The 27,890-nt window shown below is 39.5% G+C and overlaps 2 protein-coding genes and 2 long non-coding RNA genes across 4 annotated transcripts; 1 reads left to right on the top strand and 3 right to left on the bottom strand.

The window, feature by feature from the left end:
- Positions 1 to 3,822: 3,822 nt before the first annotated feature.
- Positions 3,823 to 5,561, bottom strand: LOC110882971. The gene is made up of 3 exons (XR_002560316.2): positions 5,411 to 5,561; positions 4,832 to 4,898; positions 3,823 to 4,030 (listed from the first exon to the last, which is right to left on the bottom strand). It is a non-coding gene; the product is annotated as an uncharacterized LOC110882971 (long non-coding RNA).
- A 4,991-nt stretch (positions 5,562 to 10,552) lies between these two features.
- LOC110882970 lies at positions 10,553 to 12,293 on the bottom strand. The gene is made up of 3 exons (XR_002560315.2): positions 12,143 to 12,293; positions 11,564 to 11,630; positions 10,553 to 10,760 (listed from the first exon to the last, which is right to left on the bottom strand). It is a non-coding gene; the product is annotated as an uncharacterized LOC110882970 (long non-coding RNA).
- Positions 12,294 to 17,531: 5,238 nt separating this feature from the next.
- On the top strand, positions 17,532 to 19,119 carry LOC110882913. The gene is made up of 3 exons (XM_022130802.1): positions 17,532 to 17,945; positions 18,025 to 18,934; positions 19,004 to 19,119. Exons 1-3 carry the CDS (start codon positions 17,532 to 17,534, stop codon positions 19,117 to 19,119), a joined length of 1,440 nt encoding a protein of 479 aa, XP_021986494.1.
- Positions 19,120 to 21,976: 2,857 nt separating this feature from the next.
- LOC110886071 (ras-related protein Rab7) lies at positions 21,977 to 26,045 on the bottom strand. The gene is made up of 7 exons (XM_022133832.2): positions 25,764 to 26,045; positions 25,391 to 25,417; positions 25,075 to 25,174; positions 24,094 to 24,240; positions 23,917 to 23,997; positions 23,684 to 23,829; positions 21,977 to 22,214 (listed from the first exon to the last, which is right to left on the bottom strand). Exons 1-7 carry the CDS (start codon positions 25,814 to 25,816, stop codon positions 22,148 to 22,150), a joined length of 621 nt encoding a protein of 206 aa, XP_021989524.1. The 5' UTR covers positions 25,817 to 26,045; the 3' UTR covers positions 21,977 to 22,147.
- Positions 26,046 to 27,890: the final 1,845 nt, after the last annotated feature.

Raw genomic sequence — 27,890 nt, 5'->3', positions numbered from 1 at the left:
ATATCATTTTTTTGTAATTGTTTTCCTCTTTAGTTTTGATTACTTGATTGAGATTACATGTATTAAGTAGGGAAGAATAAAAACTAATATTTAGGTACAAAGCAATGGGTCATGAATGGGGAAAGAAGAAATAAGTGGATTTAATGGACTTTTGTAATACACAAGTTTATAACCTAATAATAGAAAAATAAAAAAAAGTAAAATATTCTAATATGTAAATAGTATATCAAAGTTCTTTTTAAAAAAACGTATTTTGACGACTGTGTGTGTTAACTGATTACATTATATTTATTCAAGCCGTGTAGTACACGTGCCTATTCAACTCATGTTATACACGGGTAATTAAAGATGTAACTTTTTTTATTATATAAAAATCTATTTAATCAACCCGTGTAATACACGGGGTTCTAACCTAATTTATAATATCAAATGAAACAAAATTTATATCAAAACATAGACCAACCGAAAACGTACATAAAAATTAGCACGAAAACATTCATTTCCAAAAAAAATGGGGTGTTTGGGATTCCTTTTCAACTTCTCCTTCTCAAAATCTCCCTTTTGAAGACATCTGCTCTAAAAGTCTTTTTTTTTTGGTGTTTGGGATTCCTTTTACTTCAAAAGTACTTCTCAGGTGGTGTTTGGGATTCCTTTCCTTCTCAAAAGTCCTTCTTAGCTCCAAAAGTCACTTTGAAAATGAATCCCAAACGCCCCCAAACGTAAACCAATTTGAATTTATAGCAACGTGTACATAAAAATAAGCACATAAGAAAACAGTGTTTTTTTTTTAAGTTAAAGAATGAAAGTACGGGAGGTAAACTTGAAACTTTAGAAACTTATGAGAGTCAAAATGACATTTTACAAAGTTTTTTTTTTTTTTTTTTTTAAGTTGAGAGGGTGTAAATATCAATACTAAAAGTTGGGGGGTGGGTGGGAAAGATAAAAAAATTATGAGGCGTGAGGTGTGAGGTGTTGAACCCATTTATTACAACCCGTCAATTTATTTACACATAATCTACTAACCCGTTTGACTTACTTAGATAATCAGATTAAATTTGTCATGCTTGGATTACATGATTCTCGGTGTGTTAACTGTTTAGTTCAGGCCAATTGGATTTTAACACCTCCAACTTTGAAGAGTTGGCCGATAACACCCGCAACTAACACTTTGATCTGTGACACCCGAAACTTTTAATTTTGTTTGTCATTTCACCACTCAGTTAAAAATGACTAACTGAGTTAGTCTTCCATCCTACATGGCATCATTAATCCTACGTGGACTATATGACATGGCTAAGACATGTTATAAGAAGCAAAATGTGAGGGTAGCTGGCATTGTTCATCTGTTCGTTTTGGAGGGAACGATCAAGGAGGGTGACAGTGACCTAGCTTCTCTAAATCAACAATCCATTAATTTTAAAGAACGATCAAGGTAAGATTTCACATGAACTAGTAGATTATGCAATGGGGGAAACGATTGATGTTATGCTTTGGTATTATTAAACATAAAGATTTCTGTGTTTTATTGATATGAATTAGCAGAATACATAAGGAGTATAAATAGAGGATTACAGGTAAATATGGAAATCTCTATTCTAAAGCTAAGCATAAATCTTGGCTAACATTATTCTAATTATCATAAGTCTCAGCTGATTGTTAGGGCTTATTATTAGTCTAATATCCCCCACGCAAGTTGAGGGCGAGGAACGACCTGCAACTTGGACCGTAAGAACTGGAACCGCTGAGAAGATAACGGCTTGGTGAAGACATCAGCGATCTGATCATTAGTAGCTAGGAATTTGACATGCAGATTACCCTGAGCCACCTGTTCACGAACAAAGTGATAGTCCACTTCAACATGTTTTGTGCGAGCATGAAAAACTGGATTAGCCGAAAGGTAGGTGGCTCCTAAGTTGTCACACCAAAGAGTGGGGGAGTAATTTTTAGCAATACCAAGTTCACGAAGAAGGGCCTTTAACCAAATCAATTCTGCAACTGTATCAGCAAGGGCTTTGTATTCTGATTCAGTAGATGAGCGAGACACAGTGCGTTGTTTTCGGGCTATCCAGGAAACAAGATTCGATCCAAGATAGATAGCAAATCCCCCCGTGGACCGACGGTCAACGGGACACCCGGCCCAATCAGAGTCAGAATATGCCTGTACGGAGTTGGTCCAGTGAACATCAGTAAAGGCATGAAGAATAGAGCCCGAGTCGTGACGAATACGTAAACCCAAGTCAGTGGTACCCTTTAGGTATCTCAGGATTCTTTTGACTGCTGTCCAATGGTTCTCAGTGGGTGCATGCATAAATTGGCAGACTTTGTTGACAGAGAAGGCAATATCAGGACGGGTCAAAGTAGCATACTGCAAGGCTCCAACAACCTGACGATACTTGGTCGGGTCAGGCATCAAGGGACTGTCATCAGGCATAAGAACCTGAGATGTACTCATAGGTGAATTGACCGGTTTGCAGTCAGATAACCCTGAACGCTGTAAAGTATCCCAGATGTATTTCTTTTGAGATAGGATAAGATCAAGACCATGGCGAATGACTTCAATGCCCAAAAAATAATGAAGAGAGCCCAAATCTTTTACAGCGAACGAAGAGCTTAGACTCTGAATGATGTGATCAACGGCCTGGTTGTTGTTCCCAGTGATGATGATATCATCAACATAGACCAAAACATAAATAATTGTACCTCGTGAGTTGAGAATGAACAAAGATGGATCTGTTTTGGACCCATGAAAACCAAGCTGTTGAAGAGCAGTGGATAGCCTATGGAACCAGGCCCGAGGAGCTTGTTTGAGTCCGTATAGAGACTTATGAAGGAGACAAACATGATGTGGCTTGGAGGGATCAACAAAGCCCTGTGGCTGTCTCATGTAAACCGTTTCTTGAAGATCACCATGCAGAAATGCATTCTGGACATCCAATTGGCGTAGGGCCCATTTGTGAGTGACAGCCAAAGATAAAACAACTTGAATGGTAGTAGCCTTAACTACTGGACTGAAAGTCTCATGATAGTCAACCCCAGCCTGTTGATGAAACCCTTTGGCTACAAGACGAGCTTTGTAGCGAGTCACTTTGCCTTGTGCATCCCTCTTTAACCTGTACACCCACTTACAATCAACCACATTAAAATTATCAACAAAAGGAACTAATGACCACGTGCCGTTTTTATTAAGTGCATGAAACTCTTCGTTCATGGCATGACGCCACTCCGGAGACTTGTTAGCGACGGTAAAGGAAGTGGGTTCAGTGAGTTAATCAGGGGAAGTGGTGGTGTAATAGGCTGACGGGTTATAGCGGTTCGAACGCTTTGGGTTAGGACGAAGATGAGCTGGGCGAGGTCAAGTGGGAGAGTCAGGTTGGGCAGATTGGGTAGCATTAATAGGCGGATTCGGGGCTGATGTGGTCGGTTCTACTGGACCCGGTTCAGAAGAGGAATCGAAGGGTGTGGGCTGGACTGGGTCAGCTAATTGGGGAGGTATAGGTATAGGAGCAGAAGGGGGCTGGTTAGTGTTTGGGCTAGAAACTGTGGAAGTAGAGCTGTTTTCAGAGTTGGACAGGTTGGGTGGTGGGGTCGGGAAGATGGAAGTGTAGGATGAAGGAGGTGGGGCAGGTGGTGGTGGTGTACGAGATGGAAGAATATGTTCATTAAAACGAACATGACGTGCGACATAGACACATTCGGAGACCGGGTCAAAACACCGGTAACCATGATGGTCTGGGCTATAGCCAAGAAAGATACATGGAGTGGATGTAAGACCCAGGTTATAATACTAGATGTATATAAGTTAGAACCATACATTTAGTGCCAAAACTTTAGAGTTTACAAAATCTTTTGAAGATTTAAAACCAACTAGTTACAACATTCACATGTTTAACCTACTAAACGATGTTCAAAGTAAAACTACTAGTGTTTACATAGTTACAAAACGAAAGATCAAGTGCGGAAGCGTTATAATATGTGTGTTCGGTTCGACTCGATTGCTTGATCATCATCCTTTTTCTTGAGTACCTGAAAACTAAATGTTTTAAACAAGCATTAGCATTATGGTTCTAAAATTTCACGTATTCAATCAAATTCGAACACGTTATTCGAGAGATTAAAATAGAAATCACATCAAGCTGGGCTCCACCGTAATTTACGGTGTCACCGTAAATTACGGTGGCTTCTGGGCAATTTGGAACCTACCGTAAATCAGTAGGTTCCCACCGTAATAGTATGTTGGCCACCGTAAATTACGGTACCACCGTAATTTACGGTGTGCCCTGCACAAAACCCCCTTGTTTCAAATGCAGTTTTGCTGGTTGTTTTCGAGCGTCAAACAGCTTAATCTCACATTAATTGTTAAGCGACTGGGCTAATTTCTCCATACTTGTATTTTACTTATGTTAATACTCAACTATTCTCATGAGGGCATGTCTACGGATTAGCTTACAACTAAATTACAAGACATTTAGTTAATCGTTTGGGCTATTGTCATGCATCAAATATCTAAACTTTAACTCCTATATTAAGAGCAAAGTTTCTTAACTTGCTTATGGTATTAGCTACACGGCTTACACGTCATGTAAATCGTGCATTATGTAATAGTGTCTTGCTTGCTTATTACTAAAACTTGTTTGACCCGTTTGGGTGCTGAATTTACACACCATTCAGGATATGCAAGATTTCATGCTTATCACTTGTTTTGACCCGTTCACTTGTTTAAGACGAAAAGTCTCTTTTGTGACACAAGGGTCTATCCTGTTTACCATGCTTTATTCTATGACATAAAGAAAACAATAATTAACCTTTACGTAACGAAATGGTAATTTCGTACCTTTAGAGCACACCCTTTCCCCGTGGATTCCCTTCGGCTTGTCCGCCTGACGATCCGGACTCTTTGCCTAGAAATTTCAGTTTACAACATGTTTAGAACTCTTTTTATGACCACAATCACATCATTATGGACCATTATCAAATCTGCGTTTTTATCAACATTTTACATTTAAATCCTCACTTAGGCATTTCAACAACACCTAGCGGGTCAGATTTTCCTACAATCATTACCAAGTTCATATCTTGTAATTTTCATCGAATTTCACTTTAGTTAAACAATTTTGCACATATCTTGTCATTCTAACATTTCAGAAATCACTTCCAAATTTCTAATTGTGCTAGAACAAGAGTTTTAAATTCTGCATTTATCAAGTTTCTTGGAGTTCACTACTCACCTACAATGGTGATTATGTAACCCTACAAGTATCATACAAGGTTGTGTCAAGAAATCATCTAGGGTTTGATCCTAAACCTCATAACCCTTCTAATTTCAGTCATGCATCAACAATCAAGTTGAATTTCTTGTTTTTCACACTTAGCCTAGAATTCAAGATGGACAAAATATCAAGATTTTACATACCTTTGATTCCTACAGCGAGGTGATGATTAATTTGTGTTTAGAACTTGATTTGAGACAGATTTGGGGCTTCAATTTAAAGGATTTTGGTATGAAGCTAGGGTTTGGAGAACCCCCTTGTCGCCCCTCTTCTCTTGATCGACCAGACACACCAATTTTGGTGTGTTTGGTTTGGTTTTGTTACTATTAGTAACCAACTTTTCTAATTTGACAAGTTTAGTCCCCCAGCTTTGTTTTGTTCTTAAGTTAATGTGTTTTAGCCATATCATGCATTATTTCAAGACTTGAACTTAACTAGATTATATTCCTAGTTAGTAATTTCTTGTTTATTAATTCTTTAAAGTTTCAAGGTAAGGGTTTTTATTTTCGAGGTGTTACAAGTCCACCCCCCTTAAAAAGGGTTTCGTCCCCGAAACCGAATTACGTACCGAATAAAAAGGGGTATAGCCGTTGCACCTCCTCTTCGGGTTCCCAAGTGGTATCTGCCCCTTTCTTGTGTTCCCATTTGACCCTCACTTGGTTGATCTCTTTGTTCCTTAGGATTTTCACCTTACGATCTAAAATCTCAATAGGTCTTACCGCATAGTTGAGGCTGTTATCCACCTCGATATCATCGTAGTGGATATGAGCGGTCTCATCAGCCAAACATTTTCGAAGATGTGACACGTGGAATGTGTTATGTATCCCACTCAACTCTTCAGGTAGTTCAAGACGATATGCTACTTTACCAACCCGTTCAGTGACTCTAAATGGCCCAATAAATCTTGGGCTTAGTTTTCCCCTTTCTCTGAATCTAATAATACCCTTCCATGGGGAAACTTTTAGCATAACCAAATCGCCAATCTGAAATTCGATTGGCCTATTTCTTTTATCTGCATATGCCTTTTGCCGGTCTTGAGCCGCTTTCAAGTGTGCCCGAACTATGTCGATTTTCGCATTTGTAGTTCGGATTATGTCGGCAGGTGCTAGCCCCCGCGGACCCACTTCTCCCCAACATACCGGGGTCCGACATTTTCTGCCATATAATAGCTCATACGGGGCCATTTTAATACTCGCATGATAGCTATTGTTATATGCAAATTCAACCAAGGGTAAATGGACATCCCAACTACCTCCAAAGTCAATAATGCAAGCCCGCAGCATATCTCCCAACGTTTGTATTGTTCTTTCGCTCTGCCCATCCGTTTGTGGATGGTAAGCAGTGCTAAGGAACAATTTAGTTCCCATCTGTTCTTGGAATTCACGCCAGAATTTCGAAGTAAACCGAGTATCTCTGTCTGACACAATGGATATCGGTACCCCATGCCTTGCTATGATTTCATTGGTGTATACCTCCGACATTTTCTCAGATGTATAAGTCTCACGAATCGGAATAAAGTGAGCACTTTTAGTTAACCTATCCACGACTACCCATATAGCATCAAAACCACGACTTGTTTTAGGCAGTTTGGTCAATAGGTCCATCGTAATTTGCTCCCATTTCCAAACCGGGATTTCTAACGGTTGAAGTTTACCATATGGCTTTTGGTGTTCCGCCTTAACTTGTAGGCAAGTCAAACACTTTTCCACGTATTTCACGGTGTCACGCTTCATTCCGGGCCACCAATAGTTTTGCTTCAAGTCATTATACATCTTGGTCGCTCCTGGATGAATGGAATAACAGGATTTATGAGCTTCATCGAGTAGAAGCTTCTTAACCTCACATGTGTTAGGGACCCAGATTCTATTAAAACGAGTCTTTAGGCCGTGACTGCCTATCTCAAGGTCCTTAACTTGGCCGATAATTCTTTCCTTTTTCCAGTTTTCCGCCTTTACAGCTTCATCCTGTGCTTCTCGAATTCGTTCTAGTAAGCTTGAAGTCACAACAAGTTGCATTGATCTTACCCGTATCGGGGTATAATCTTCTTTGCGACTCAGTGCCTCGGCCACTACATTGGCCTTCCCAGGGTGATAATGTATTTCACAATCGAAATCTTTGACTGTTTCCAACCACCGCCTTTGTCTCATGTTTAATTCCTTCTGATCGAAGAAATACTTCAAGCTTTTATGGTCGGTAAAAATTGTAAATTTTACCCCGTACAAATAATGCCTCCATATCTTTAAGGCAAACACCACCGCCGCAAATTCCAAGTCGTGAACCGGGTATTTCTTTTCGTGAACCTTCAATTGCCTCGAGGCGTAGGCGATGACTTTACCTCGTTGCATCAAAACACACCCGAGCCCTAAATAGGAAGCATCCGAGTAAACTTCCATGTCGTCAGTCCCTTCCGGTAATGTCAACACCGGAGCGTGGGTCAACCTTTCTTTTAGCGTTTGGAAAGCTTCCTCTTGCTTAACGCCCCATACAAACTTTTCCTCCTTGCGAGTCAATTTGGTCAATGGCAAGGCAATTTTGGAGAAATCCTGTATGAATTTCCGATAATACCCCGCAAGCCCTAAAAAGCTTCGGATTTCTGAAGGGTTTCTTGGAGGGTTCCATTTTGACACCGCTTCTACCTTGGACGGATCCACTAGTACTCCATCGGTACTAATGATATGTCCAAGAAATTGCACCTCTCTTAGCCAGAAAGCGCACTTAGAAAATTTTGCATATAGCTTTTCTCGTCTGAGGGTGTCTAATACTTCCCGCAAATGACACACATGCTCAGCTTCATTCTTCGAATATACCAAAATGTCATCGATAAATACAATTACCGACTTATCTAGCATGGGTTTGCAAACCCGGTTCATGAGGTCCATGAAAGCCGCGGGTGCATTTGTCAATCCAAAGGGCATTACAAGGAACTCATAATGCCCATACCGTGTACGAAAGGCCGTCTTCGGTACGTCTTCCTCCTTGACTTTCAATTGGTGATAACCAGATCGGAGATCAATTTTGGAGAACCAACTTGCTCCTTGTAATTGGTCAAATAAATCATCAATTCTTGGAAGTGGGTATCGATTCTTCACCGTGAGTTTGTTTAACTCTCGGTAATCGATACACATGCGCATACTGACATCCTTCTTTTTCACGAATAAGACTGGTGCGCCCCACGGAGACACACTCGGTCGGATAAACCCCTTGTCGAGAAATTCCTGAATTTGAGACATCAATTCTTGTAACTCCGACGGTGCAAGTCGGTATGGCGCCTTGGCCACGGGTTTCGCGCCCGGAATCAACTCGATTCCGAACTCTACCTCCCGTTCTGGTGGTATCCCCGGTAGTTCTTCCGGAAACACATCTTCATAATCACGCACCACCGGTACATTCTCAATTTTGAGGGGTTCTTTTTCCGTTTCACTTGCATATACCATGTAGTCCTTGCATCCATGTTTCATGAGTTTATGGGCTTCTAGCATTGTGCATATCACCGGGTTACCTCCTTTTTCACCATATATCGTAACTTGTTTTCCACTAGGAGACGTTAGTTTTATTTCCTTTCGGAAACAAACCACTTTCGCGTGGTAACGGGATAGCCAATCCATTCCCACTGTCACTTGGAATTCTCCCATCGACATTGGAATCAAATCTATTGCGTATTCCTCGTCATCAATATTCATCGTACAGTTTTCACATACATCGCAAACAATAAAGCTTTTGTTATTACCTATCTCTACTTCTAAAGGCATAGGTAATTTTGTTAGAACAAATGAAGGGTGCCGAATAAACCCATATGAAACAAAGGATTTATTCGCACCAGTATCAAATAACACACGTGCGGGAATTGAATTTACAGTGAATATACCTGAGACCACGTCAGGTTCGACCTTTGCTTCAGCAGCGGTCAATTGGAAAGATCTTGCTTTGGCTTTTGAGGCTTCACCTTTCGAGTCTTGCCCTTCTTTCTTTCCCACCAGTTCCGGGCACTCCGATCTTTTGTGACCCGTTCGGTAACAGTTGTAACAAACGGTCACTTTCTCCGGGCATGATATAGCCATATGTCCCGTTTTTCGACATATGGGACAGGGCTTATCTTTGAAGCGACATTCACCCTTATGATTCTTGCCACAGATTTTGCAACTTGGTGTACCGCCCTTTGTATCTGATTTCTTCGCTGTTTCATTCGTTCTTGCTTTCACCCCGTTCTATACTCTTTTTCAGCTCGATCTCCCTTTCCCGAGCGGCATTGACAATCTCGGTAAGGGTCTCGTACTTTGAAGGGGTTATGAACTCCCTATACTCTGCGCTTAGCATGTTATGGTAGTAATAAACCTTTTGCTCTTCATTCGTTATCAGATCGTCACAGAACTTCATCTTGTCCATAAACATCCCCGTGATCTTGTCTATGGATTCACCTTTATGTCTGAGTTGCATGAATTCTTCCTTGATCTTGTTTATGACCGCTTTGGGACTATGGTGTTTAAGAAACGGCGTCTTAAACTCCTCCCATGTCATGGTCTTAGCCACTTCACTTCCAATCTCCTTCTTTTTATTATCCCACCAGTCTTTTGCTTGACCTCTTAATTGACCCGTACCATAAGCTACGTAGTCATTCTCATCGCAATGAGTTCTCTCGAATACTCCCTCGATATCGCCTATCCATCGTTGACACACAATTGGATCAACCTCCCCATTATATATGGGTGGTTTACAAGCCATGGATTCCTTGTACGAACAAGGCTTTCGTCCTCCAGATTTTTCCTTTGCTAGATTCGAGTTATCCTCTAGCTTCTTGATTCTTTCTTCTACTACTGATAAAACCGTATTTTGGATTTTATCAATGAAGTTCGATAAACTATTTTCGATCGCCTTTCCAACCTCCTCGGCAATCACTATTCTCATTTGTTCGGTGACTCTTGGCACCGCATCACCATCACCTCCGCCCGCCATCTTTAGTACTGAAATGTTTACATATATTGTTAAACATTCCATTTGTAACACATGCTTTACTTGTTTTGATTTTTATCAAGTTCACAACTTGATTTAATCATTCTTGTTTCATGCATTTCTTGTATTTGAGTGAGCTTACACACCCTTTTCATGCATATTTGTTCATGATTTATTTCTATATTCTCTAATTTCTACTTAAATGATTAACTCTTACCGGATGTTTGATCAAGCTTGAACCGAACACTTATTGGCAACCTTGGGCTCTGATTACCAACTTGTAAGACCCAGGTTATAATACTAGATGTATATAAGTTAGAACCATACATTTAGTGCCAAAACTTTAGAGTTTACAAAATCTTTTGAAGATTTAAAACCAACTAGTTACAACATTCACATGTTTAACCTACTAAACGATGTTCAAAGTAAAACTACTAGTGTTTACATAGTTACAAAACGAAAGATCAAGTGCGGAAGCGTTATAATATGTGTGTTCGGTTCGACTCGATTGCTTGATCATCATCCTTTTTCTTGAGTACCTGAAAACTAAATGTTTTAAACAAGCATTAGCATTATGGTTCTAAAATTTCACGTATTCAATCAAATTCGAACACGTTATTCGAGAGATTAAAATAGAAATCACATCAAGCTGGGCTCCACCGTAATTTACGGTGTCACCGTAAATTACGGTGGCTTCTGGGCAATTTGGAACCTACCGTAAATCAGTAGGTTCCCACCGTAACAGTATGCTGGCCACCGTAAATTACGGTACCACCGTAATTACGGTGTGCCCTGCACAAAACCCCCTTGTTTCAAATGCAGTTTTGCTGGTTGTTTTCGAGCGTCAAACAGCTTAATCTCACATTAATTGTTAAGCGGCTGGGCTAATTTCTCCATACTTGTATTTTACTTATGTTAATACTCAACTATTCTCAAGAGGGCATGTCTACGGATTAGCTTACAACTAAATTACAAGACATTTAGTTAATCGTTTGGGCTATTGTCATGCATCAAATATCTAAACTTTAACTCCTATATTAAGAGCAAAGTTTCTTAACTTGCTTATGGTATTAGCTACACGGCTTACACGTCATGTAAATCGTGCATTATGTAATAGTGTCTTGCTTCTTGCTTATTACTAAAACTTGTTTGACCCGTTTGGGTGCTGAATTTACACACCATTCAGGATATGCAAGATTTCATGCTTATCACTTGTTTTGACCCGTTCACTTGTTTAAGACGAAAAGTCTCTTTTGTGACACAAGGGTCTATCCTGTTTACCATGCTTTATTCTATGACATAAAGAAAACAGTAATTAACCTTTACGTAACGAAATGGTAATTTCGTACCTTTAGAGCACACCCTTTCCCCGTGGATTCCCTTCGGCTTGTCCGCCTGACGATCCGGACTCTTTGCCTAGAAATTTCAGTTTACAACATGTTTAGAACTCTTTTTATGACCACAATCACATCATTATGGACCATTATCAAATCTGCGTTTTTATCAACATTTTACATTTAAATCCTCACTTAGGCATTTCAACAACACCTAGCGGGTCAGATTTTCCTACAATCATTACCAAGTTCATATATTGTAATTTTCATCGAATTTCACTTTAGTTAAACAATTTTGCACATATCTTGTCATTCTAACATTTCAGAAATCACTTCCAAATTTCTGATTATGCTAGAACAAGAGTTTTAAATTCTGCATTTATCAAGTTTCTTGGAGTTCACTACTCACCTACAATGGTGATTATGTAACCCTACAAGTATCATACAAGGTTGTGTCAAGAAATCATCTAGGGTTTGATCCTAAACCTCATAACCCTTCTAATTTCAGTCATGCATCAACAATCAAGTTGAATTTCTTGTTTTTCACACTTAGCCTAGAATTCAAGATGGACAAAATATCAAGATTTTACATACCTTTGATTCCTACAGCGAGGTGATGATTAATTTGTGTTTAGAACTTGATTTGAGACAGATTTGGGGCTTCAATTTAAAGGATTTTGGTATGAAGCTAGGGTTTGGAGAACCCCCTTGTCGCCCCTCTTCTCTTGATCGACCAGACACACCAATTTTGGTGTGTTTGGTTTGGTTTTGTTACTATTAGTAACCAACTTTTCTAATTTGACAAGTTTAGTCCCCCAGCTTTGTTTTGTTCTTAAGTTAATGTGTTTTAGCCATATCATGCATTATTTCAAGACTTGAACTTAACTAGATTATATTCCTAGTTAGTAATTTCTTGTTTATTAATTCTTTAAAGTTTCAAGGTAAGGGTTTTTATTTTCGGGGTGTTACAAGTCCACCCCCCTTAAAAAGGGTTTCGTCCCCGAAACCGAATTACGTACCGAATAAAAAGGGGTATAGCCGTTGCACCTCCTCTTCGGGTTCCCAAGTGGTATTCGCCCATTTCTTGTGTTCCCATTTGACCCTCACTTGGTTGATCTCTTTGTTCCTTAGGATTTTCACCTTACGATCTAAAATCTCAATAGGTCTTACCGCATAGTTGAGGCTGTTATCCACCTCGATATCATCGTAGTGGATATGAGCGGTCTCATCAGCCAAACATTTTCGAAGATGTGACACGTGGAATGTGTTATGTATCCCACTCAACTCTTCAGGTAGTTCAAGACGATATGCTACTTTACCAACCCGTTCAGTGACTCTAAATGGCCCAATAAATCTTGGGCTTAGTTTTCCCCTTTTTCTGAATCTAATAATACCCTTCCTTGGGGAAACTTTTAGCATAACCAAATCGCCAATCTGAAATTCGATTGGCCTATTTCTTTTATCTGCATATGCCTTTTGCCGGTCTTGAGCCGCTTTCAAGTGTGCCCGAACTATGTCGATTTTCGCATTTGTAGTTCGGATTATGTCGGCAGGTGCTAGCCCCCGCGGACCCACTTCTCCCCAACATACCGGGGTCCGATATTTTCTGCCATATAATAGCTCATACGGGGCCATTTTAATACTCGCATGATAGCTATTGTTATATGCAAATTCAACCAAGGGTAAATGGACATCCCAACTACCTCCAAAGTCAATAATGCAAGCCCGCAGCATATCTCCCAACGTTTGTATTGTTCTTTCGCTCTGCCCATCCGTTTGTGGATGGTAAGCAGTGCTAAGGAACAATTTAGTTCCCATCTGTTCTTGGAATTCACGCCAGAATTTCGAAGTAAACCGAGTATCTCTGTCTGACACAATGGATATCGGTACCCCATGCCTTGCTATGATTTCATTGGTGTATACCTCCGACATTTTCTCAGATGTATAAGTCTCACGAATCGGAATAAAGTGAGCACTTTTAGTTAACCTATCCACGACTACCCATATAGCATCAAAACCACGACTTGTTTTAGGCAGTTTGGTCAATAGGTCCATCGTAATTTGCTCCCATTTCCAAACCGGGATTTCTAACGGTTAATGTTTACCATATGGCTTTTGGTGTTCCGCCTTAACTTGTAGGCAAGTCAAACACTTTTCCACGTATTTCACGGTGTCACGCTTCATTCCGGGCCACCAATAGTTTTGCTTCAAGTCATTATACATCTTGGTCGCTCCCGGATGAATGGAATAACGGGATTTATGAGCTCCCGCCAAAATCGTAGTGGAAGATTGGAGTGGGCTAGCAGTGCAAGCCCAGTTTCCACAACATGACGATGACGACGTTCAACAATTCCATTTTGCTCGTTTGTGTGAGAGCATGAACGACGATGAATGATGCCAAGCGAGTTAAAAAATGGAGTTAGATTCCGAAATTCACCACCCCAATCAGTTTGCACACTTTTTAGTTTAGTATTAAATTGACGTTCGACCATGTGTAAAAATTGTTTAAAAGTTGTGTAAACATCAGACTTGTGTGCTAATGGATAAAACCACATATAACGAGAGTGATGATCAACACATAAAAGGAAAAAGCGATAACCATCAAGAGATAAAGTGGGTGAGGGACCCCAAACATCACAATAAACTAAATCCAAAATATTATTGCTTCGAAAATTAGAAAGTTTTAAAGACAGTTTGGATGATTTTCCCAACTGACATGAAGTACATAAGCAGGATGATAATTTGGTGGAAATAGGTAAAGAACAACTAGAAATAAGTGATTGAAAAACACGAAGATGCGGGTGTCCAAGACGATGGTGCCAAATGGTGGAGGACTCTTTTGTTGTTGTGAAGGCGAGTTTAGGAAGAGACTTGAATGTAGGAAGGCGGATGGAATAAAGGCCTTGCTCACTTGGTCCCGTTAGAAGGATAGTGCGTGTAGACTCGTCCTTCACAACAAAAAAAAGAAGCATGAAATTCAAAGAAAACATCATTATCTGAGCAAAATTTATGAACGGAAATGAGATTTTGTTTTAGGGCAGGAACATGAAGAATATTAGAGATATTAAAGGTTTTGTGTGGGGTGTAAATTTTTGAAGAACCAATATGAAAGATGGGAAGTGGTGTACCGTCGCCAACGTGGAGAGAATCATTACCTTGATAAGCTTCAGAGTTGTCAAGACTTGCTAAATCCGGGGAGGCATGATCATTGGCTCCAGTGTCGGGCTTCCAGATGACATCATATTGTGAGCTGGTATCCGAAAAGGCAGCAAAGTTGGCCTGAGAAGGCTGCCTAGAGGGACTAGCCTGATTGGGGCATTGAGTTGGTAACTGACCGATCCCGCACCTGTTACAATGGCCAAAACTGTGTTTTGTGTAGCAGCCCAAGAAAATTGTCTATTGTTACCAGAATTGTCACGGCCCCTATTTGAATTTGCACGTGAGTTGCCACGATAAGTACCACGTCGATTGCCACGGTTGTTGTTGTAAGACCGTGGGGCAAAGTAAGCTTGGGGTTGTGGGCTGAAGGCTGGGGACGGCTGGTTGGTGTTAGGAGCAGGCTGTAGTTGATAACCAAGTTGAGCAGCGAGCAGTTGAAGATTTTGGAGTTGAGATTGGATGTTGTTAATGGTGGGAGGTTGTTTTGTGGTGCTGTTGTAAGCCTGTGGTATTAGGGAGGGTTGTGGTTCTTGGTTTTTAGTAATCATGTAATCATGGTCGGTCAATAAACCATATAATTCGTTAAACTTAACAGGTGGATTACGAGCAAGCAGATTACCTTTTAAGCTATTGTACTCCTCCCGAAGGCCCGCAATAGTAAGCATCACCACATCTTTGTCTTTCTGGGGCTCCCCGATGTTAGCCAAGGCTGTTGCATATTCTTGAGCACGAGTTAAATAGTCAACAGCTTTCTCATCGCCTTTCATGGCCATTTTCAAGAGTCGGGTCTTCAAGGTATACTCATGTGAGGCGGTTTGAGGCGCGTAGGCACGTTCCAGAGACAGCCAAACGTCTCTAGAAGTAGTGCCCTGGACATGTTGGAAGGAGGCTTCAGACACGGTTGAGATGATAAGCATGCGGACATGGGCGTCGTATCAGCAGCGGCTGCATCAGCGGAAACTTTGGGTGATGGGCAGGGTATGGAACCATCGATGTAACCAAACAGGGAATTGGAGACAAGGAATGGTTCGACCATTGCTTTCCAATAGTCATAATTTGAGGGTGAGAGGGTAAAGGCGAACTTGTGAGAGTTGTGAATGGTCTTTTCTTGGGTGGTAAAGAGGGCAAGGGTGGCCATAATGAAGACTGGAATGGGTGTCACTGCTGTTTAAAGAGAGAATTTGTTGAGTAGATGGCCGGAGATATTACTCACGGCTGAACCGCTGCTGTCCGGCGGTGGCCAGAAAAAAAAAGAGGCAGCAGCTAGGGTCAGAGACAGGCTCTTGATACCATATTAAACATAAAGATTTATGTGTTTTATTGATATGAATTAGCAGAATACATAAAGAGTATAAATAGAGGATTACAGGTAAATATGGAAATCTCTATTCTAAAGCTAAGCATAAATCTTGGCTAACATTATTCTAATTATCATAAGTCTCAGCTGATTGTTAGGGCTGATTATTAGTCTAATAGGTATGGTGGTTACATTGAGTTAGGTTTTGGTGTACCACAGTATGTTGGGGGTGAATCTAGGTTAATTAAAGTTGATGTAGACCACATTTCATACTTTGAGCTAGCAGATTATGCATTGGAAACGAAATGCTATAAATCAAGGAACTTTCATATGTATGGGTTGGATGCGGATGATGGTGAAATTAGGCATTTTTGTGATGATAGAGATGTGTTGGAGTTGGTTAAGAAGGTTTCTAATTGGAGTGAAACATTTATGGAAGTATTTGTTCAAGAACGTCAATTGAGTGCACCTGAAGCCCACTCCAGTTCTACGCCAATTAAACCTGATACCCAGCCCAACCCTGTTACCCAGCCCAGTAACCCTGTTACCCAGCCCAGTAAACCTGAAGCCCAATCCAGTAAACTAAAAGCCCAATCTTCTAGGGTTTCCCCTGGATGCAGCTCTAACTCAATAGGTAAGCAAGCAGACAAGGACAGTGAAGATAGTGAGTTCATCGTGCAAGATGAAGAGTCAAATTCTGATGATGAAGATTATGATGAACTAGTTGAGACCAGTGATGAAGAGGAAGCTGCAGATGATGTACTTGGATTAGAGTCAGACAAAGAGGATGTTGAGTGGATACAGTCACAACATGCAGTTAGAGAGGCAACCAAGATACATTTGGAAGCCAAAAAGAAAGTGCTTGATGAGGTAGTACATGAAAGACAAACAGAGGGTAATTTGCATGAAACTGAGGGTAATTTGCATGAAACTGAGGGTAATTTGCATGAAAGTGAAGAGGCAAGGGTAGATGGAAACAGTAGTTACGAGGAATTTGACGGGGACATTTTAACACCTGGTGATAGTGAGGATGATGATATCAGGGGCAAGAAGTACAAGGAAGCAGTCCCATCTGTAGGTGAACATACAAATTGGAAGAAATTTATTTGGAAGGTGGGAATAAGGTTTGCATCAAGGGAGGCCTTTAAAGAGGCAGTGAGGCAGTACTCAGTAGCTAATGGTAGGAACTTGTACCTTGCAAAGAGCGAAAAGACTGCATGTGGCCGTATTGTTGTCAATTGTGTTAAAGGGTGTTCATTCTTTATACATTGTTCACTTCATAAAGGGAAAGAGTGTTACTTGGTAAAGAGAGTGAAGCATACACATACCTGCCAAAGAAACATGGTAAAGAATAGACAGCTAACTGCAATGTTCATAGCTAATGAGTTCCTGCAAGTGTTTAAATCCAAGCCCAACTGATCGGCTAAGGAAATCATATTGGCTGTGAAACATAAGTATAAAGTAATAATCACCAAGTGGTTGGCCTATAAGGCTAAAGCATGTGCCCATAAGAAACTTCATGGATCAATGAGGGATCATTATAGCAAAATTGGTGCATACATGGAGATTTTGAAAAAAGTAAACCCAACATCAACATTTGTGCTTGTTACTGCACCACCAGGTTTCATTAACTTAGATCCCACAGCCACATGTGAAACTTTTTTCAGACTCTTTGTGTGTTTTGATGGTGTGAAAAGAGGATTTCTAGCTGGATGTAGGAAGGTCTTGTGTCTAGATGGTTGTTTTCTAAAGACCTTCCTAGGAGGGATGTTGTTAACTGCAGTTGGCAGAGATGCTAATGATCAGATGTATCCATTGGCATGGGCAGTTATAGATGGTGAAAATAACGATAGCTGGGAATGGTTTATGGAAGAGCTCAGGAAGTGTTTGGGTATAAGTGATGGTGGTGAGGCATGGACATTCATCTCAGATCAACAAAAGGTAGTAGCCATTGTCAATTATTACAATGAACAATTATCTTCTGCTGTAATGTCTAAGTTTAATAATCATTTATCTGCAGGGTCTTTTAAATGCTGTGGCACTTATTTGGCCAAGAGCAGAGCATAGAAACTGTGCAAGGCACATCTATGCAAATTGGCACAAGAATTTTAAGGATGAGGAGCTCAAGGAATTGTATTGGAAAGCTGCAAGAGCATACTGTGAACCTGATTACCTCCAAGCCATTGATGAAATGAGGGCTATAAACCAGGATGCAGTAGAGGCAATCTTAAAACTGGATCCCAAAGCATTTAACAGGTGCTACTTGAAAACTCACACTAAATGTGATGTCATAGTAAACAACATGGCAGAAACATTTAATGGTTATATCATAACTGCAAGGTCAAAGCATATTATATACATGCTAGAGGACATTAGGGTTCAAATCATGAGTAGGTTAGTCATCAAAAGAACTGAAATGGAAGCCAAAGATGTGGTCATTTGCCCCAATATCCAGAAGAAACTTGATTTCTCAAAAGATGCAGCCTTTAGGTGTGAGGTATACCCCTCATCTTATCAGGTTTTTCAAGTTAGAGATGTTGATGATGTTACAGTTGACTTGGAAAATAAGACCTGCACATGTAGAAAGTGGCAATTAAGGGGGTATCCTTGTAAGCATGTGTGTGTTGTGGCTGGATTTTTGCATAAGAATGCTGAGGATTATGTTGACCCATGTTACCACAAAGAAACATACATGAGAACTTATGAGTACTCAATCCCACCATTGCCTAGTGAAAAGTTTTGGCCGAAGGTTGATTATCCAATGGATCCACCTCCAATCAAAAAGGCACCTGGTAGGCCTAAGAAAAACAGAAAGAGGGACCCTCATGAGGATCCCAAGAAACCAGGCAAACTGACTAAGCATGGGGTCGTAATGACATGTGGGATTTGTGGAGAAAGAGGTCACAACAAGAGAAAATGCACAGTTAAAGGTGAACTCAATATATTCAGTTGGTTTATTGATTATATGATTGTTTCCTAAGTTTGTTTAATGTTAACAGATTCTCAAAATGCGGCAGAAATCGGAAGGAAAAAAGCAAGTAAAAGGGGAAGGCCAACTAAAAGAGGAAGGCCAAGTAAAAGGGGAAGACCAACGGAGAAGGCTGCAGTTAGTTAATATGTTATGAATGGTTAATGGTTAATCTTTTGTTGGTTGTGTAATGACTATGTAAACTTATGACTATGTAAACTTATGATTGCTGTGCTGAATCTTTTGAATGGTTAAACTGGTTAAACTCATTCTGCAGTTAACTTATGTCTGCACATGTATGGTCACAGGGGTAGAATGGTCATTCTGCAGTTAACTTATGTCTGCAGTTAACTTAAACTCATTCTGCAGTTAACTTATGTCTGCACACTTGTTTTGGTCTGCATATATGGTCACAGGGGTAGATTGGTCATTCTGCAGTTAACTTATGCCTGCAGTTAAGTTAAACTCATTCTGCAGTTAACTTATGTCTGCACACTTGTTTTGGTCTGCATATATGGTCACAGGGGTATAATGGTCATTTTGCATACTCTGCATAATTGTTTTAGTCTGCATATATGGTCACAGGGGTATAATGGTCATTCTGCATACTCTGCACACTTGTTTTGGTTTGCACATGTGGTTTCAAATGGTCAAATGGTCTGCATGGTCTGCACACTTGTTTTAGTCTGCATATATATGGTCACAGGGGTATATGGTCATTCTGCATATTCTGCACACTTGTTTTGGTTTGCACATGTGGTTTCAAATGGTCAAATGGTCTGCATGTGTTGTATTGTTTTGGTCTGCACATGTGGTTTCAAATGGTCAAATGGTCTGCACACTTGTTTTGGTAGTTGTTTACTTGTTTCAAAGTCAAAGTCTCTTGTGGTCTGCAAATGGTCTAATGGTCTGCACATATGGTACAAATAAAGACATCAAAGCCCAACTTCACTACATTCATTCATGTGTTCAAAGAACTTACAATAAAAAACAAGTTAAATTCGATACACTACGTAAAACAACATGGCAATGATAACAAACAAACTAAACACAAACTGCTGCTTCAACATGAATTCTTTCGCACAAATTTGTTGTTTCAACATATTGTTCTCTTGAGATAGTTGTTCCGCAATTGCAAATTATATTCATTCCCGGTCATAGCATCACTTCTTGTAACTGCACTTGAGCTGCAAGTTGAATGAACATCGAATAATTTGTCGAAATCTTTTTTCCACATAAAGAACTTGCAGTCGTCTCGCTACAAACCAACATCATGTCGTCAGTTCAAAAACAAGTTTAAATTCAATACATGGATACACAGGACTTACCGGCCATTGTGAGCAACCGTAAAATTCAGCACCACATCGAACACTTCTCCTTCCTGCTACACGAATAACAGCTCTGATCTCGTGATGACAATACAACTTCCCATCCATGTCCACCTTGAATATTTTAGGGATTCGGTTGGTATTACATGAAGAGTTGGAAGAAGTAGACATGTCGATCAGCCAATAAGTTGAAGGTTTGCTCTGATCTCGTGATGATCAAACTAGGAAGCAAATTAGGGTTTGGATTTGGGTCGATTCATGCGTATGGCCTTAATTTAGGGTTTCCCTTGTTTGTGCAGGGTTAAAATCGAAGAAGAAGATGGCTTTTATACCATGAATGTGCCACATCTGCAATTATAGTCCACGTAGGATGCCATGTAGGATGGAAGACTAACTTAGTTAGTCATTTTTTAACTGAGTGGTGAAATGACAAACAAAATTAAAAGTTTCGGGTGTCACAGATCAAAGTGTTAGTTGCGGGTGTTATCGGCCAACTCTTCAAAGTTAGAGGTGTTAAAATCTAATTGGCCTTTAGTTCATGTTGATGTCTTTGACACATAATCCACTAACCCGTTTGACTTATTTAAATATGAGTATTATTCAGGTTACACAATTTTAAATGTGTTTAGGGTAAGAATGTTATATTTGACACAAATAAATGTAATAGTCATGTTCAAATTCAGCAACTCAACCTCTCAACGTGACATGATTTATACAAGCATCCCTTTCTACCGGTAGACAATACCCACTATATGGGATCAAATGAGTACTTGTTTTAGTGGGGTTTTTTGAACGGTTAATTTTATTAAAAACCAAAACCCAACAAGGCGCTAGGCTACACAACAACTAATATTACAATTTACAATTACACCAATCTTTCCACTCAACAGTTCTATAAGACAACCTATTCTTAATCCATAAGAAGCCCCTTGACAACCTCATTTTGAATGGCAGCAATGGACACCGACTTGCCCGAGAAGACAACCTCGTTCTATTCTTCCAAATACACCATGCAGCCGTGAACACCATGACTTGTTTTAGTGGTTAAGAGACAAATCATCCCATTTCTATGTATTTTAAAAAAGATAATATGAAAACTTAATTTCAAACCTGGCAACCTTTCATCCTTCTAACCAAAAGGTTATAATAGGTTCAAGACCAATTCTTATTAGAAGTCGTATACAAGTATTTGCCGTATTTAAAAATAATAATAATTTTCACATCAGAACAACCACAAGGACAAGTGGACAACACCACCCAACACACTTAAGCAAGTTCAGATGCATAAGTGGTTCGCTTGGCTGCAGGTGTACAAATCAGTTCTTTTTTAAACCGGTCGGATTTTTTTGGTGGCAAAAAACCAGTTCGGTTTTGTAACCGTGTTATACGATGAGAACCCCAATTGGTACCAACCGGATTTTATCCGGTTTAAACCGGTTTTTTTTTAAACCAGTTCGGTTTCTAAACCGGTTTCAAAGATCAAGGATACTAACCGGTATACAAACTACCGGTTCGGTTCGGGTTGAAACTGGTTTTAAAAAAAACATGTTCCGGTTTTTCCCGGTTTCAATCCAAAAACCGGTTTTTTTTACACCTCTAGCCACAACCCTCTTAGCCAATACCCGGCTCAAAACATGAGACGATTAATCAATATAACTAGCTCTTAACATCACAACTTGAAGGAAGAGATTGCAATAACATCAAGGTTAAACACACAGGCAGGCTCCACAAAACAACTTCAAACCAAATTTACAATTCAACCATCCATGCAAATAAAGTCATGAAAATGCAGCAAATGTGTTTGTAGTAATGCGGATACAAAGTTTATAAAGAATGGAAATTGATCTCTAGCAGTCGCATCCAGAGGCCCTCTGTTGACTGGTGCTTCCTACATCAATGGTATCCGGCAGGTATCTTCAACAACAAAACCAGCATTATGTTAGTGTTGAACACTCCAATTATAATGCAAGTCAAATATCAACAAGTATCGCTATAACTGATCCTTTTCTACACAAGAGTCCCATTCGTCAAATGGCCTTGTATGGGCTGAACCGCTAACTAGAGTTTCATAAAACGACAAACCATCAGGTGGTCCGGGTGGGTCGGCTAGTTTGGCGGTTTGAAACGTTTTTTTAATCAAAATCGTTAGTTTGAATTAATTTTTAAAGATAAAAAATTATTCATGAATATAGAGCATTCACATTCCTTCCACCATATATACCCTATAATTACACTAAAAATCACTATATTTTCTCTCTCGTTTTTATTTAAATAATATTTTTTATACCTTCATTGTTACTTTTTCACTCTCTTCCACTCACAACCACTTTCACAATATTTAAAAAAAATATATATAGAGAGTGAACAGCGTCCCTCAAATATACAGATGAATGGTAACATTTTCTCTCACTTCCACTCACAACCACTTTTTATAATATAAAAACACACTCACAAATATTTAGTGGAAGGGATGTGAATGCTCTATTACATATATATTACCGAGTATTCTAAAAAAGAAAAAAAAAATACATAAATAATAAAAGGTTATACGACCATGTAAAGTTGTAAACCATTACACGGCCAGTCCAAGTTCCAAACAGTCATTGGACCTAGGGGTGTTCTTCGGCTTATTTTTCGGGTTCCGGGTTTTTCGGGTCGGGTTATTCGGGTTTTTGGCTAGGAAAAGTGACCCGATAACCAACCCATTTAAAGTTTGGGTTGTTCGGGTATGGGTTATTCGAGTTCAGGTTAATTCGGGTCTGGTTGTTCGGTTTTCGAGTTTAGATGTAAAAAGAAAAAAATAATGTTTTTTTTTTCACAAAATATCATCAAATATATCATGTTGTTAAAAAATATCATCACAATTCAAACATCATTTAAAAATATGGTAAGATAATATTCAAAAGTCTCAAAACTTAATGTTTCAAATACAAGACACTCCAAATCAAACCGCATCTATAGAAAAAGACAATTGATGTTCGGGTTTTTATTCGGGTTTCGAGTTTCGGGTTGGGAAAAAGTAACCCGATAACTGACCCATTTAAGGTTCGAGTTGGTCGGGTTTTGGTTATTCGGGTTCGGGTTTTCGGTTATTCTCTAACTCAGGTTCGGGTGGCTTTGAATTTTGGCCGGGTTTCGGATAAAAAAGGACAGCCCTAATTGGACCTTAAAACCGCAAAAATCTCAAACCAGCCGAACCTTCTGGCGGATCACCAGTTTTTAACATTTTATGAACACCCCTAATTTTGACTTTCTAGGTGACAATAAGTCAAAGATACATATCTCTTAACATGGCAGGAGTATTAATCATTTAATTGTTTTTGCTAATGCGATACGCATGCACGCACACATACGAAAAGAGAAGGGGTCGATTCGGAACTTACATTTCTTCCTCTTCCCCACTCTTCAAGGCATTCTTAGCTATGACTTGAAAAGCTTCTTCAACGTTGATCCCCTCCTTTGCAGACGTTTCAAAATACGGAATATTCCCTTTCGAGGCACACCAAGCCCTAGCCTTTTTCTCAGAAACCTACATCGTCACGACTAACAACGCATTCAAAACATGCACAATTAACATAAAAAAAAAAAAATTCCCACTGAAAACACAAACACCTACCACCCTGCTGTTGCCACCATCAACGTCAACTTTGTTACCCAGAACAACAAACGGGAAATTTTCCGGATCCGAAGGGCTAGCCTGCAACATTTTTTTGGCAATCAGTTCATGAAACAAATTGCTGGGTCTTACACTCAGTACATTTGAATTTGATCTACGAATTTTTTGTCAGTGTACCTGAATAAGGAATTCTTCCCTCCAGTTGTTGAGATTATCGAATGACTTTTGCACATTCACATCATACACAAGAACACAGCAATCTGCACCTCGGTAGAAAGCAACTCCAAGGCTCTGAAATCTTTCTTGTCCAGCTGTATCCCATATCTGCAAGAACAAAAGTTTGACTACATGTGTAGGTCAAAACCTAAAATATCAAGAAATAACGCAAGAGAACAGTATCGGTTTACGAATGATGCATTTACAGATACACCCGGTCCTGTTGGTCCAGATCAGCCTATCTTAAATGGTGATATTGTCATTATTATTGCGATCTGTTCATGATCGATTTGATGCCATTTTTGTCAACATCTGGCAACCAAAGGACCAATTTCTCTAATTTGTTAGAGATTAAAAACCGAAAAGGTATGTTCACTAAAAACCGAAGAACCAATTTGTAGTTCAGACGTTCGGTGTATGAATGAATAATATCACAAGCGCTAGCGGGCTAGCTACAAAATCACGTGTTTTAATTGAATCACTCATATAATTGATGTATTATGCCCTCTTCATCATATACTATGCAAATGTCACTTAAAAACAACTCAACTTTAGTCTATTAAGCATCTATCTCAATGGGGTGTGAAGAAATTTAAGAAGAAAATTCACTCCTATGCCGGTCATGCACTCACCTAATATTCTTATACACGAGCCCTTATTTAATGAGCTCGTTGCATTATTTATTAGAACAATAAGTCGATAACTAGCAAAGAAATGTAGAAAGATCCAAAAGTCGGTTAATAAACTTTAACCGTGCACCACACGAAATCAGCACAAACGAATAGATCTTAATTTTAGCTTAAACAAAAAATAAACCACTAGGGAAAATGAATCAATTTAAAGCATTTTCAAACATAAAAATGAGTTCAAAATGAGTTCAAAATGCTTTCAAAATTCAAAGGGAGACGAGTCACAATCAAATCAGCATAACTAACGACTAACCTGTAGAGTGAAGAGCCTATCCTCAAATTCCACTTCTTTTGTCAAGAAATCAGCACCGATTGTTGCCTTGTATTGATTGCTAAACTTCTTGTTTACATATCTAAATTCGAACATCAAGGGAAACAAAAGCCGCAATAATCATTTTTCTTACCGCATTTTCTTACAAAACCAACCATAACAAGTTCACCTCACCATTAATCACATATCCAAAAACGAAACACCCCTTCGAAAATATTTGGGCACATGACATAAGAAATGCAGATAAACACATGTGAAAATCAAATAAACCCTAATAGATTCAGGTATTAAAGGATACTGATTCATCAAGGATGTTTTTCCAACCCTGCATCACACATAAACAAAAAATTGTAAGCAGATCACTTCATAAATATATAAATTTGTGTATGTTCAACACAAGATGCATGCAACACATATTATTATGAATATTCACACTCACAGCATACAAAAATTCATATAAAAATAAACCTAAATCATTTCTAGTAATTTGATATTCAAACTCCTGATCTTTAAACCTACAGCATACAGATTTATTCATGAAGCAGTAATTAATCAATTTGACCAGCACAAAAGTCAAATCAAACAAATAATCGAGATCAACTGCTGATTGTGAACTGAAAATAAGTAGAAAACCCTAATTAAGATTGAAAGGGTGAATATGAAGAACTGACCCGCTGTCACCGAGGATGATGACTTTGAGAAGCGTTCTTCGTCTTGAAGGCATCGTAATTGGATCAACAGAAAAAAGGATGTGAATCGAATTAAGGTGAAGGTGATGATTGAAATAATTGCAGTAAAGGTTGTTTGTTGATAGTTGGAGGAATCTTCAAGTGGATTTAGGTCGTTTGGAACCCGGTTGTCTTTTGATCAAATGGTGATGATGATCGATTACACTTTAATTTTTGGAGTTTTTTATTTTGATTTGGACGGACCTTTCTAGTATGGGGCTAGATCTCAAGATTCGAAAATCAAAATTACCATTTTTCACGCAATAAGTTGTTTCATCGGTTTAAGAGCATTCACATCCAAATAATCAAATTGTGTGTGTGGTGTTTTTAAAATATAAAAAGTATAAAAAGTGGTTGTGAGTGGAGGAGAGAGAAAATGTTACTGTTCATCTGTATATTTGGGGGGACACTGTTCACCCCTATAATTTTTTAATATATTTTGAAAGTGGTTGTGAGTGGAGGAGAGATAAAAGGTAATGATAAAGGTATAAAAAATATTATTTTATTGAAAAGGAGAGAGAAAATATAGTGTTTTTTAGTGTAATTTAAGGTGAAAATATGATGGATTGGATGTGAATGCTCTAAGACCGTGGGGTATGGGTTAGAGACATGGTGCTATACGTGGAGTATGGTGCACCCTATTGGACTGCATTCTTAGACTAGGGTTTATTAGTGTAAGCCTACGGGCTCGATTAGGTTTATAGGGTTCCTTATGATCTCTATATATTGTAATCAAACATATCAATAAAATCAATCAAGTCATTTACCATCTTACATGGTATCAGAGCCCGCGCTCTATACCGTTTCCGCCGCGTTACACAAAAATAATAAAACCCTAGCCGTCACCACTTGAGAAAAACCCTAGACAGGGCGGCGTGCCGACACTGCCACCGCCCTGTCCGGCCCCTGTTCGTTTTCTATCATTCTTTTTTTCCAGTTGTGTTCCCTTGTTTTCTTGTTCCAGTCATAAATAAAGTCATTTTCTTTCGGTTCTAGATTCAAAGCCATTTTTCCTAAATCTTTTATTTCAAGCCACTGTTATGTTTCACCGCAAACGCAAATCACTCACGATCAGTTTATTATCTCCTTAATCTTGATAGGTGTTTTTTGCGTTGGCCCACATAATCAAAACATATTTGGTGTGGAATATATTTCCCTGGTTTGGAATATATCTTCCTTTTATTCAACGGTGAGATTACATATCATTGGCTTGAAATTTATTCATGGATTCCATGCATACTCATCATCCATTGACCTTTTTTTTTAATATACGAAACCACTATCCTCTCTTTCGATTAAAATTCTGATCGAGTATGATTCTGCTTCTGTCGCTGTTAACAAGACAGCCACATGCCATCGGTCTGAGACGCGCGGTCCTATGCCGTTGGTTATCCCTCGAGCCATTTCGCCGCCCAGATCTGACTACGGTCATCTGGTGCCACCTTTTCATTGAGCCGCTCCTTGTAGGACTATAGTCCACTAGCCGCCAGTCGTGTTGCCGCATCACATGCTGTACTACGGTCCGCATCCGTGTCGTTCATTGTCACCGTGGCCATCAATCTTAGACCACGGTTTGATCACTTAGATCTACGGATCTATATTCTCTCTCTTGTTGCCTCTTGACCATGATCACCGGCCTTCGCCCTCTATCTTTCTTGGGTCTACGGATCTCACTTCTTTTCGAAGTCCTCGCCTGACTACGGTCATCGGTGTTCGATTCGACACACAGCTGCACGACCACGGTCGCCAGATGTCTATTTGTTTCTTTTCTTTCTTTCTTTCGTTCACCGGTCCGCCGCCACCGATCTCAGCCTATCAAACCACGGTTTGATCAGATCTCTTTCTTTGATCTACGGATCTCAGTTCTTTTTGAAGACGTGCCTGACCACGGTCACCGGCCTTCACCATCTCTCTTAGACACACCGCGCTCGACCATGGTCGCCGGTTGTCTTCTACAGTCTTTCTTCCTTGTTCGTCTTGCCATGGTCGACTGGTAGGGGTGTTCAAGATCGGATTATCCGGTTTTCGGATATCCGAAAATTTCGGATAATGAATATTGATATTCGAATC

Source organism: Helianthus annuus, chromosome 10 (genome assembly GCF_002127325.2).
Source record: "Helianthus annuus cultivar XRQ/B chromosome 10, HanXRQr2.0-SUNRISE, whole genome shotgun sequence".
NCBI classification, from domain to species: Eukaryota; Viridiplantae; Streptophyta; class Magnoliopsida; order Asterales; family Asteraceae; genus Helianthus; species Helianthus annuus.
The sequence above is the reverse complement of the archived record's forward strand: the minus strand, read 5'-3'. Positions and strand labels throughout refer to the sequence as shown.